Source organism: Netta rufina (genome assembly GCF_964035555.1).
Source record: "Netta rufina genome assembly, chromosome: Z".
Lineage (NCBI taxonomy): Eukaryota > Metazoa > Chordata > Aves > Anseriformes > Anatidae > Netta > Netta rufina.
In genome coordinates this window covers 6,681,664-6,694,244 of record NC_140126.1, presented here as the reverse complement: position 1 = coordinate 6,694,244, position 12,581 = coordinate 6,681,664, and the positions used below count along the sequence as shown (strand labels likewise).

At 40.6% G+C, this 12,581-nt stretch overlaps 1 protein-coding gene across 1 annotated transcript in view; it reads right to left on the bottom strand.

Annotated features, from left to right (window-relative positions):
- LOC311221114 (protein unc-13 homolog B-like) overlaps positions 1-12,581 on the bottom strand; it is a gene marked incomplete at its 5' end in the record, with an annotated part of 215,635 nt that overhangs the window by 25,040 nt on the left and 178,014 nt on the right. Inside the window, 5 exons of the mRNA XM_084304904.1 lie at positions 128-280; positions 3,446-3,534; positions 10,643-10,720; positions 11,816-11,893; positions 12,054-12,197. Of these exons, the coding sequence (XP_084161030.1) occupies positions 128-280; positions 3,446-3,534; positions 10,643-10,720; positions 11,816-11,893; positions 12,054-12,197 (542 nt within the window). The remainder of the gene's footprint in view (positions 1-127; positions 281-3,445; positions 3,535-10,642; positions 10,721-11,815; positions 11,894-12,053; positions 12,198-12,581) is intronic.

The following is a 12,581-nucleotide window of genomic DNA, read 5'->3' as shown; positions in this document are numbered from 1 at the left end:
AGCCATGAGAATTCACAGGCTGGACATACCAAGAACTACCCATGAACACAGAGCTATTTTTCCTTCCCCCATCCTGTTCCTAATCTGATGCAATGTATGTGTAATGTGTATCTGAGTACTTGCTTACTTTCCATCCAGGAAATCCATCAACGGCCTCAGGACGTTATCTGCATCTTGTGCAACTGTGTTTCTGGCATTAGCAGCAACATTTCCTGTCCCTTTCACTTGGCAGAGTATATCAGACATCTGCTTGACACATTCATCAATACGAGTCTGAAAGCTGGGCAGGTAAGAGAAGCAAAAACAAGATTATCAGTGGCAGAGCTATCAGCTATCTTACACAAGTTAAAAACACCGCAAGTCCATAAACTACGCACTAAATTACATTCCCTTCCTCCCTCAAGTTTTCTGCTTACTTACCGTATTTGCTACCAAGATTCATGCTATCCAGTTTCTTATGCACATCATCCACAGACAGCCTACCACCTCTGAACAAAACACACGTCACACTTGAGATCAATTTGTTCATTGAGATTGCAAAAAGAAACGATCCTTTCCAGATTTTGAGAAATGCCATTATTCTTAGCTAAAGCCGCTCTGATGTATTTTTGCTTTCTATATAGGGTGTTACACCACAAAGATTGGGATATAGTATGGAGCAATGGCCCAGCACGTACACAACTCTGAGCACCTAACAGTCAATTGGCAACAATCTGGTTATGACCCACCATAAGTCAAGTCTTGAAGATCATAGAAACGGTGTGAAAGCAAGAACTGACTGAAACCAGTCCACTGCCATACAGTCCATGCCATACTGAAATGTCAAATACGGATGCGGGGCTCAGCTGTGTAATGAGCACACTGTGCTCATTGACATGCAAGTGGCTTGCAAGCCATTAAAGCAGTTACCTTTCCTTTTTTTACTGCTAAGAGGTTCAAAATGAAATAATACAATGGTTAAATATGATGAATAGCACAGTGGAATTGTCAACATATCAAATTCAGCGAATAAAGGGAAATGCTTTGACATTTAAAAGAACAATTACTAACAATAGGCTTTACAAGTGACATTTAGCTATCCACTAACAGCACATAAGTTTGAAACCAGGAAGAGAAACCAGTGCTAGTAGCTCAGGTAAAGATTTCAGAGCAGGGACACAGGTTTGGAATCCAGCTTTGTATCTGTAAGTGGCACAGACTTTTGCTTGAGTCACTAGGACATCCACATCCTGAGTCCCAGCACACAGCTCTTCCTGTCCTACAGCTCCCATCTTCCTTTCCCACCCCATTACATCTTCCCTTTCTTGCAGTGCCACCTCTAGTCTCATGGTTTCTCTGGTTCACTTCTAACCTGCATCTCACCAGAGCGATTCCAGACAGACAATGGAGGGCTCTCTGCATGCAGCCTCCACTTCCACTTTCCTTATTTCTAGCAGAGAGGAGTTTGCAACTATCAGTTGTGGCTACAACAACAGCAGCTTAACCAAAGACATAAGCCACAAGGAAAATAGTACTAGCAATCTCCTGTATTGCTGACAGTCCCTATTCTGTTACAGGCTAATCTTACCCCATAGTTCTTCCAAATACTGCATCTGTTTTGGGACCCTGCTTGAAGATGCTGTAAACATCCAGCCAGGGGATAAAAAATAATAGAGTATCTTCAAAGGTTAAAATTAATGCAAGGTAAAATTGTCACGAATTATGAAAAATGGTTAATCAGTTACTGTGGCAACAGGTTCACCTAAAAGCGAGGCTGATGTAGACATACAGCTTGACAGGTGCCCTTGGCAGCAGCAAGTTAAAAGACAGCCTTGCTTATGCTGACAAACAGGGTGCCTTTCTCCACAACTCCTGCAGGAAATTCCTTCCTTCACTCCTACAGCCTCCAAGAACAAAACACCAGCTAGCCTTGCACGAAGCGTAAAGCCTTTCAAGTTTCACCTTCTCTGCTGAAATCCTTTAAAGAAGAAAATGCTTCTGTGTCCAAACACAAGCCTCTCGGCACAAAGGTTGTAAGGCTCATAAAGATACGTGCTGTTTTTTCCAGCTGGTGCAATTATCTCACAGATGAAGCAGAGTAAGATCTGCAGTGTCAGGTGTGCACAGTGCTGTAGGAGCACTGTTTACAGACTCTGTACGGAATATTGTGGATATCTGTCTTACCTCCCACGTTTACATCCTTCAGAAGATCATATATGCAGCTTATACAGTAAACTGCAGCTCTGCTTTCCATCCCCTATTACTGTTAAGGAATAAGCAAAGCATCTGAGCTGTCTGACTGGTTAAATCTCTCTCTGGCACATCTCTCTGAAATGCTCCCTGGTATGTATGCCGATGCTGAATAATCTCTTTAAATCATACTTGCAAATGTCAAGATTGTACCCTAATTGTCTTGTAGCAGTGACACCATGGAGACAGGTTTCAGATAAAACTCACTCCCTAATTATGATTTCTCACTTATTCCCCATCTAATTATGAATTTTATCAATTCAGCTCTGTTACAGTTGGAATTTCTCCATTTCTTGCTATGCCATCCACTGGCAATGGGAACTCCCCACTAGCTCTGTGTGCTGAAATCCAGATAAATGATGACAAATCCCAACAGGATTTTTGGTCTTAAGCACTGCAAATCTGCAGACTGTAAGAGGCCAAGTTGGTACAATTTGTTTTATTCTCCTCACCCATGCTTCAACTACATGCCTGCATTAATCTTGTTATAAAGCACAACATGAAGTGAATGGGGTTTACCATGAGAAGTGGTTGGTTTTGGAGATCAGCTTGGAACCCTGTATTTCTAGATTTTGTTTAATTAACATCTTTTATAATAATTTTGTAGTGAACCATAAAGTCAAACACATTTTTATATTCAGGTAAATTGTATCATGATTGAAAATAAAATTTAATTGCCATCTGTGGCGGGCAATTCTTTAAAGAGCTCCTCCCTTGAAAGACTAGAAAACACCATCCATTGCAACATCAGAACAAGTCAATCTCAAATTCTAAACCTGTTTCCTTTGTATTCCAATACTCATTTAACAATCAGAAATCAGTCAACTGTTTCATACATTTAGAGCAGAACATTTAAACACAAATGTTACTTCATAAATGCTAAGCTGGAAACTGCTTTCCAAGCAATAAAGTAGCAGGCAATTCTGTTACTGACAAGCACTACTTACAGAAAAAAATAATTCCATGTAATTCAAATACATTTTACAGTTGAGGGATCTCCCTGTTACATTTCTAAGCAGAGCAATACAGAAAAGAGAGACTTCTTAAAACATTTCTCACTTCTTTATACGGTCTCATATTTGAAAGACCATGAATTTGGGACAAAAAGAAAAATACAATGCAATTGTTACAAGTTTCTTTTCTCTTCTTGATCTGACTGAATGAGATTAGACAAAATAAAGGAATGCTTCAAAAACAGGGACCTCATTATACTCACCTGTTACCAAACACTGCACTCAGCTCATCCAAAACATTGTTCAACTTCACCTGCAGCTCTTTGAGATGGTCACTTGCTTCTGCATCCAACTGCGGATGAAAGAAGAGGACTTAGCTTGAACCTAGAGGGCAGCCTGGTCTCCTTCACACTGCTCTTGTTCACTGTTGAGGCCACTCTTAAAAAGAGCAGGTGAACCATCAACAATGGACTTTGTCAGCTGGGATCCTCTCCACCACTGTCTCCTGCTGTTACAGAAGCTGTGAAATCATCAAAAGATATTTGCCCAAACAGCAGCAAGGCGTTGCCGCAGGCTCCAATACCCTCACAGTCCTCTTACTGATATTTGCAGAGTTAAGAAAGTGAATGTGAACTCCCCATGGCCAACAGCATAAGCAAGCTGAGAAATTAGCAAATACTGTGTGTTACCTTGGGCTCATGGGTCATTTCATCGCTAAGTCTAGAAGGAGAGAGGACTGACTTATTAGACTGGATGCTATTTATTTGTGCGCTTCTCTGTGCATGGTCTTGAAAGATGCTATTTCACCTTCCACCCTGCTGTCAGTATTCAAAAGTAAAATTGACCCAGCCACTGCTCTCAGAAGACTGGACCCCAGCTATTCTGAAAATGTGTACACAATATAACAGCAAGAACTGTTATGCACTGATCACTTTTGGAAAGCATCGTCTCAGCTTTGTGTATTGAGTACAAACAGCTCTATTCTGACACTGATCTGGACAGCTTTTTCAACGCAACTATTCAGAGAAGAGTTGACAAGAAAAAATTAAAAAGTGCCCCAAGCACTAAATGGATGCAGCTGATATGTTGGTATATGCTGTAAGAAAAGTGCTTGCTCCAGTATTACCAGCCCAAAGCTGTCTGTTTTTGCATTCAGCAGTGCCCTTCACTCCTGTTGTAGTCATCATTCCAGCATCAAAAGAGCCGATTGTGAGAAACCCACCTCTGTGTACACATAACACCTCATGTTGAATGCTTAGGGATCATTTGCTTTGAAAAAGCAACTTGGAAGACCTGTTTCTTTACAGGCAAGCTTCTTGTAAAATAAAAACCTTCCAGAAATGTTTGCACTTGGCATTCAGAATTTCAGCCTTACCTCTAAGGCAGAGTACCTATTTACCAATGTAATGGTCTAGATGGTTAACAAACAGTTCAGATTTTTACATTTTGTGTACACATACACCTATAGAGGATTTGACCATGACAGGAGCACCCGCTACTGTACTCAGCACTGAAGACCTCTTTACAATTCTCACTGTCTGTTAGAGAAAGCTGAGCCTTAAGGGATTTGGAATTTGATCTGTTCATTTTCCTTTGGGAGCTGGTGTGGAAAACTAGCTCTCTATTAGGCACTTAAAACTGTGCTAATGAAACTCCTGGATCATTTAAAGAATAGGGGGAAAATAAGCAAACAATGACTACTTAAGCCTTATAACTTCAGGCATTGCTAGCTGTAGCTATTTTTCCTTTATTAAAGTGAATTCATATTCCTATTACCCTTAGAACTCACTACAAAGGCAGAGTAAAGCTAACATAATGCCAATCAGCACTCTTTCTGGCCAAACATGTAGGTAACAAAAACAAAAACAGCATCTGTTGGTGGTGGTTTGTCTTGCCCTTACATTTTCCTACCCTTCTCGTACTATGAGAAGGGATGAGTCACAAGTTGCCTGGTTCGCTATCTGTAATTAAAAGTGCTGAACAGTCTTCTGGTTTTGGCCATTTCTGGTAGGTTTGAGGCAGAACCAGTTCAGGATCCATCCAAACATTTCAAGGAACTGCATTTCCAGTTGAGGAGAAAACAGAACAAAATGGAACAAAACAACAACAAAAATAAATTGGCATGAGACACCTGTTCCTCTCTGTTTGCTTCTTTATAAGCTACCAGAGGCATGTGTACCAAGGTTTGGATGTCTGAGGTCAAAAGCAACAGCTGATCGCTCTGGTTCATGAACCATGCAATTAATGACTTGTTCTACCACGAGGTGACGCAGACTGCTCACCAACAACCTCTGAGCTTCTCCTTGCTATTATACTTGTTGATTGCAATCTGATCTTCTTGGGAGCAGAAGAAAGGCTGATTGCCAGGGCTGGGACTGCAAGAAGGGACAGCTGGAGCAATGCTTTGCCAAGCGGATGAGCCCCATCATCTGTGGCTAGGAGCTGTTCCTCCTCCAGCACATCAACCCATAGCTCTCTGGGTGCAACTGGCAAGACAGTCGCGCAGGTTTAACTTCAACGTGCCCAGCCTCATCCTCATGAAGCAAAGTCCTGGTGGTAAACATTCTCGTTCAGTAGTCACCAAGTTCTCTGCCATTCTAGAATGGTTGTTTTCTTCTGGGCAACTGCTACCACAAAAGGAGAAAGAAACTGCAAAGTATGTTCCTGATTGCTAATGCTTCGGTATTAACATGCTTTGACATGAAAGCAAACCTCAGAGAATTAACTGAGCATGATTGAAGTCCACTATGATGGGGCAAGTAGGTGTGCACTGCTGTCTCACATACATAAATTACAGAGTCCCTATAACACCCTGTATGACTTCAAGCTGTTCTTTGCCAATATGGTGAAGCACTGATAACGGTGCTTAAATGAAACAGCATTTATTTTGCTGCTTAGCCAATGAATTCCTATCCTAGTCTATCAGCTACCACTGATAGCAGGAAATGCTACTTGGACTGCATGATAAAGCTGACAGGTAGCGTAAAGCAGTAATATGCAGCTGGGTCACTGACATACGTCATGGCCAGACCATTTTCATTGGGTGCTAGAGCTCAGCAGGCTTATGATATCCATTCCGTGGGTGTATTGAAGATGATTCAGAGGAAGAAAGCTAATGAAAAGTTCCCTGTGCAAAGCATGGGACAGCACCAACAGTGAGGTGGCTTCTGATATCTGAGCAAATGTTCCAATTCCAGTGGAAATAAAGGCTGACACTTACACAATTCTGTGTTTGAGACTAAATGTATGGTACAGAAGACTGAGGTGCACATAAAACAGAGAAGCAGTAACTTTATCTACATTTCAGGGAACAAAGCAGGGTCTATTGATTTCCTGTGATTATCTGGGACTTGGCAGTTCACAGAAACTGGGCCTCAAAGTTTCATCCAAGCACATTCAAAGCAGGAACATCATGTTCTCTGATAGTTTGAAATGTGGCATTTACACTATTATGAACTTCATTTTAGACTGATCTTTATCTCATGGATGAAATGGAACCCAAAAGCCTAATAATTTGCTCTGATGGGTTTCCAGGTTCTTCAAAAGATGTCATTTGTTCTTCCTTGGTGTCTACACACAGTGATGAAGCATGAGCAACCAGAACTGGAAGGCTCTTCTGTAACTGGAGAAACACCTCTCTCTCCTTCAAGAAGGTTCAAGAAGTTAATCAATTCACATCTTAAAGTCAGAGAACCTGTGAATCATCAGGTTGCTGATATCAACAACCAAGGAATCTTGCCCTGTGCTCTTGTAAAAAATAGAGAAGCTTTATACAAGATATCGGGTTCATCTGACTCCTGTTTGAGGTTGCTGGTTTTTATTCTGCCTCTCCAGCTAGCTAGTGGGAGCTCCTTTCTGCAGAGCTAACTGTAGGGCAGTGAGCTCAGACTGAACTAAGGGGACTTGCTGCACGAAGTTTTCATCCTCCTGCAGTGCTCAAGAGTAAGAAACCTGAAGAGCTGAATACAGGCAAGCTTTTCAAACACTAGAGTGGCCTTAGCTATGGCATATGGAAGGGTAATGAGGAGCAATCAGGAGATGCCACAAATCCTTTGAGAACATTCTTATCAAGTCTTGGCTGTTTTTAAGTTTTCCTATAATTTATTATTCAGTTAGCTAACTTCAGATTTAAAATGTGGGCTAACCCTGGCTAAGCATTAAGAAGAGAGTTTCCCAAAGCATTAATTGTACAGCTTAGCTTGTAACTGAAGGCATGAAAATTGTATGATGACAATCTGCCACTACTCAGTAGCTAATTCTCTGGGTTCCCTAGGCAGCGCTTCTCTCCAATATTCACCCTGCACACTTGACTTCAAGGCAAAAATGTACAGAAATGTTTTAATCTAGGCTTCCACAGCACAACTGCTTTTAATTTCACTGTTATGAGTTCATAACTCTCAAAAAAAATGAGCAAAATAATGGGCTACAGCAAGCAGTTTCTCACAAGCAAAATGAGAAAGGCTTATTCTAGTGTCAGAGACAGCACAGAGAGAATACAAGTCTGCAGAAAAACTGCAAAGGTGGATAGAAAATGCAGGTGACATTAGATTTCAGTAAGTAATATATGAATAAATAAATGGGACCACGGTCAAGCAAACAATAGCAATTAACCTATATAGCCCATTTTAGCAAAAAGCAACCCAGTTTCTGTCCAGCACTCATTGCTGACTCCACTGCCCGTTATGCTTTTAAAGCCAATTATCACTCCATAGATTCTGCCCTTCCAAAACTGGCTTCAGAAACATATGAGAATGCTTTTGAGCCATGCTGAAGCTGTTTTGATCCTGTGAGATCAACATATATCAGATAGGAAATGAAAGTATTAATTATAAATCCTAAAAGTCATCTGTGTCTTCCTATGAACTAAAAATATATGTATATACACTCTGGGACCTCAAGTACAGAGCCAAGAGAATCACTCTGCAGAGTGCTAAGGTCCTGATGTCCTGACCCTTACGAGTAGTTCTGACTAGTAATGTTCATGGACCACAAGATGTCACACATTAAACCCAGATATAAAGTACAATTTTTGCCTTTTTTTTTTCTTTCTCTCTTTTTACCTTCTGCATACTACAGCTTAAAAAAGAATGAGAGAAGCAGGGCAGAAGTAACGCTTCTCATTTGGGGTGCAGAAGGAAGGCACTCTATCACTATATCTAGGAGCCAAATTAGCTAAAATAGTACTGGGCAAGCACTTCTGTTTCTTGTTACAACATTACACTGCAGGGCAACTACGGGTGAACCCTAGCTGTAGAAGCAAGAAAATGAGAGTTTTTTTGATTCACTGGCCAAAAGCCCCTAGGTAGCAGAGTTGTTTAAAAGCTTTCCAAAAGTGTGCAGTGCTAGTGTCCTGTAGAAGAAGATGTATCTGTGAATCAGAAGCAGATGAAGCCACAAGCAGCAATAACTGACAGCAATCCCCCAGTTCTGGCTTCCCACACACTACACCTAACATACCCGTTGTAGGAACAACAGAATATTTGACACCCAGTTCTCAACAACACCTCTGAGAACACAAAAAGGTGAACAATTCAAGACAACCAGGGCATAACATTACGCTATTTTCTTAATCCCCCAAGGAAGCAGTTCCTTTTTGGTTAGAGCAGTCAAGAGGACAATGTTTACATTTGCACAAGCTGCGTGGTGCATAGATAAATATCAAATCTGTCACAGAAAGTAAACTGCCCCTCTTGAAGGAGAAGATAAAACTCAGATGCATTTCCAGCAGTGCGTTTTTTAAGCATTCCGTTTTCAAAGCAGTTGTCTCACCAGTTGACACTCACTAGGACAGGATCAATCTGCATCAGAAAAAGGACTACTCAAACTAGAGAGACCATATTTACTGTAGCAAAACAAAGGCTCTGGCAGATTTCAAGTCAAGAAGCAAAGTACTACTTAGTCTCCAAGAGTAAAACCCCTGGGAAGAGCAAACAATTCAGGCATCTAACACAACACAATTTATTTCTGGTGATCAGTGGCAGCCTAATGAAGTGGACAAGCAGCATTTGAAAAGAAAAATTCTTTCCAAAAAACAGCTTCCGAGCACATTTGCCAGGTTTCTTCCTACGTGTTTTACTGCTCACAGTCTGTGTTCCTCTCCCCCCTACACACCTTCGTTTTTTTTTTTCTTTTTTCTTTCTTTTTTTTCTTTTCTTTTCTTTTTTCTCTGATTCCACACAGCAGAGGAAACAGTGGACTGATACCGCTGTTTCACCTTACCTACCTCATGAGGAAGGTTTTAAAGGGCAGAATGCAAAGAAGAGGTTTAGGCTAGGAAAAGAAGCCAACTGTCTCATTAAATACTACCTTTTCCCCCACAAAGATACTATTTGACAGAGTATCAGGAGGTCCTTTCAATCTGAATTATAAGGAAATCCTACTTAATAGCCAGAACTATAGAAAAAATAGCAAATTGATTTCTTAAGGGAAATTAAGTGCACATGAATTAAGACATTATAAACCACTTCATAAACGTGAAATCACAGATTTATTTTTTCCTGGGACAAAAAAAAAAAAAGCCTTTATCTATCACTCCTATTACAGCTGGGAGCGTATCATTTTATTTCTTGATGTAATGCTAAGAAATTAGGATTGTTGAGAACCTTGCAGTTTTCTTTGCATCATGGGGTAGATCTTCTTAAAGAGATTTTTGCCACTTCATAGAATTCTGCCACTAAGCACAAGAAAGATTTGTAACAGCAGTACAAACAAAAACTGAGCTGCCCACCAAAGTGGATTTTTCTCTTGGCATACAGATCATAGCACATGTTCTACCACAACACAACGAAAGAGAATGCACTTAGTCTTAGAAAACTAATTTTTCCTAACATCAGTATCAGCAGCCTTTTCTCCATCTTCCTGAGTCTTGAAAAGCAATGAAAAAGAAAAAAAAAAAAACAAAAACACAGATTATATCAAAACAGAAACAGTGACTTCAGGGAGAAAACCCTTATTTCTGTGAAAATGGCTATCTCAGAACAAGAACAAAAACTAAGAATGGTATCTGTATTCATGGACACATCCAAGTATCCAGCAAAGCGAGAGTAGAGCTCATATATTTGCATGTCTGCAACATATTAGATATTGGACATTTAATGCAAGAGGCACCCACATTTATATGCCATGAAAAATGTCTTAATGTCAACAGCTCTCAGACCTGTGTGTCTTCCTTCAGAATTGAAGAACCATCAGCCATGCCTACATCCAGCCAACATGAGCCCAGTACGTATCCTTTTTTTCCCCTCCTCTATACTATTCTGTATTTCAAAACACATGCTCTTGCATCTTGTGATAAATTTAGTTGAAAAGTCTTCAGACATGGCTGCCTCCTCACACTTCTGAAAGTGCCAAATGTCACAGGGCTCTCCTTATGACTACAGCCTGCAAGTACCGGTATGACACAAATTAGCTACTAACAGTGCAGTAGGAATGAGAAATGTTCGGTCTCTTAGCGCTCTTACCTCTTTACCACCCATAGCTTCAAACATCTTCTCTAGCTGCACTCTCAGTTGCTGGATGTTATTCATCAGGATGCAGGGCTGACGGGACAAAAGCAGATGCCTGTTACTGCTCAGGATGGCAACACATTTTCATGGGTGGTACAGGCTGTGCCTCAACACCCTCCCTCAGGTACCACCAGATCTCATAGATTCTCACAGTCAAATAGGAGGTAGGGCAAGCAAAAATTTCAGCACTCAGACCTAAAAAAAGTTAAGTCCTCCTTTCTCCAGCTTGAAATCAGATGGCCAGTTCCAGAAAAAAAAAAAAAAAGAAAAAAAAAAAAACACAAAAAAACAGATCAAGGAGCTCTTCACCATTGTACCTTTCTCCACAGTTTTACCACAAAAAAAGAATCAGTGCCAGGACAAAGTCCAACTCTCTCTACATCTCCTGCCATGCTATACAGTAGTCCTACATATGTTGCCTTTGGCCTTTTAATGCTGTACTGCACTATCCTGAGTGGTGTAAATCCCAGATCAGAAGGGGAACTGCCAGCCAGAGCTGCATTCAGAGACACACGTGGGTTCTGCCAGGACAAGACTGAGAGCAACAGTCAAGGGCAGCTTGAGCAACTTTCTTCCCTTTGTAGTTTCATTTCCCAGGACAGATGGGTGAGATACAAAAAAACATATGGGACAGAGCCAAGGTTGAAAAACGTTTGCTTTTTTATTTGTTGCTGCATTTTTTTTTAAGTTAAATATTCTGAATTTTGGTTATTTTATTAAACAGTACGATAATTTCATGGATACATCAGTAAACCAAGAGAGCTGCTGTGTAACAGACCTAGAGGGCAACCTGTGTCCTTGTGCCTTTTTCTCCCCCTCCTTTTCTTCCTAAATCACCTCTGTGATGTATGACCCAGACAGACAGACTAGAAGTTAATTTCATTTGGACCTGACAACCTCCAAGCCCTGCAAATCACCTTCACAACCTAGTTTTATTTTATGGCCAAGCCAGAACTCAATCCACAAATGCCTAGGAACTGATGATGAAAATCAATACTGAAAATATTTACACCATAAACACAGTCAGGTACAATGCAAGAAAACTAGTTTTTTTTTTTTTTTTTTTTTTTTTTAATTATGATAATTATGTGAATCCCCAGAATGGAAGTGAAATTCAGCTGGACTCACCAGTTTCTCCTTGGAACAGTAGGATTGGAAGCTCTTGGACAGGATATCAGCATACTGCATCAGCACTTTCCCAATTGTCTGCAATGACAAGATGTGAGTCCTATTACTTGTCCTCTAGCAAAACAGAAAATCTTCAGGAAATAAAACCAAAGCCAAAGACCACAGTTCTTCTAAACATCATACTGTTTTGCATCCCACTACATGCAGACAGATAGCTGGATGGTAAGGTCCTTTTTACCTTAGCAAACCTCCTATTATAATGAGCAACGATGACAGGGTCTGGGCACTCCAGCTTCTTAATGATCTCAAAGCTCTGATTGAGCTGGGTGAAGACATCCACCACTGAGCAAGAGAACAGAGCATGCTCGGATGTTTGCTGGAACTAAAACAGAAGTACAAAGAGAGTCATTCTCAGATGCGAAGATCTGAAATGCACACATTTCATGCAGGTCTCAGTCATCTTTAGAGCTGGAGATGGGACAACTATACCAAAACCCACTTCTTCCTCAGAATTAGGCAAAAGCTCTCTAAAATGCCCAAAGGAGCTAAATAGCCATCTCTGTTGGGGCTACAGTTCACCATCCTTCACCAACTACAACATGAGAAGCGTTAAGGAAATGTAGCATGATGCTGGAAACATTATTGAGATGCATGGCTTGCCTGTCAATTAACAAGGAAAGATGAGTGAAGAACTTTTTAAAACTGGCTTAAAATTGAGACATTAAAGAGAATGCTTACATTATTAACATCACAGCCTACAGTGCCA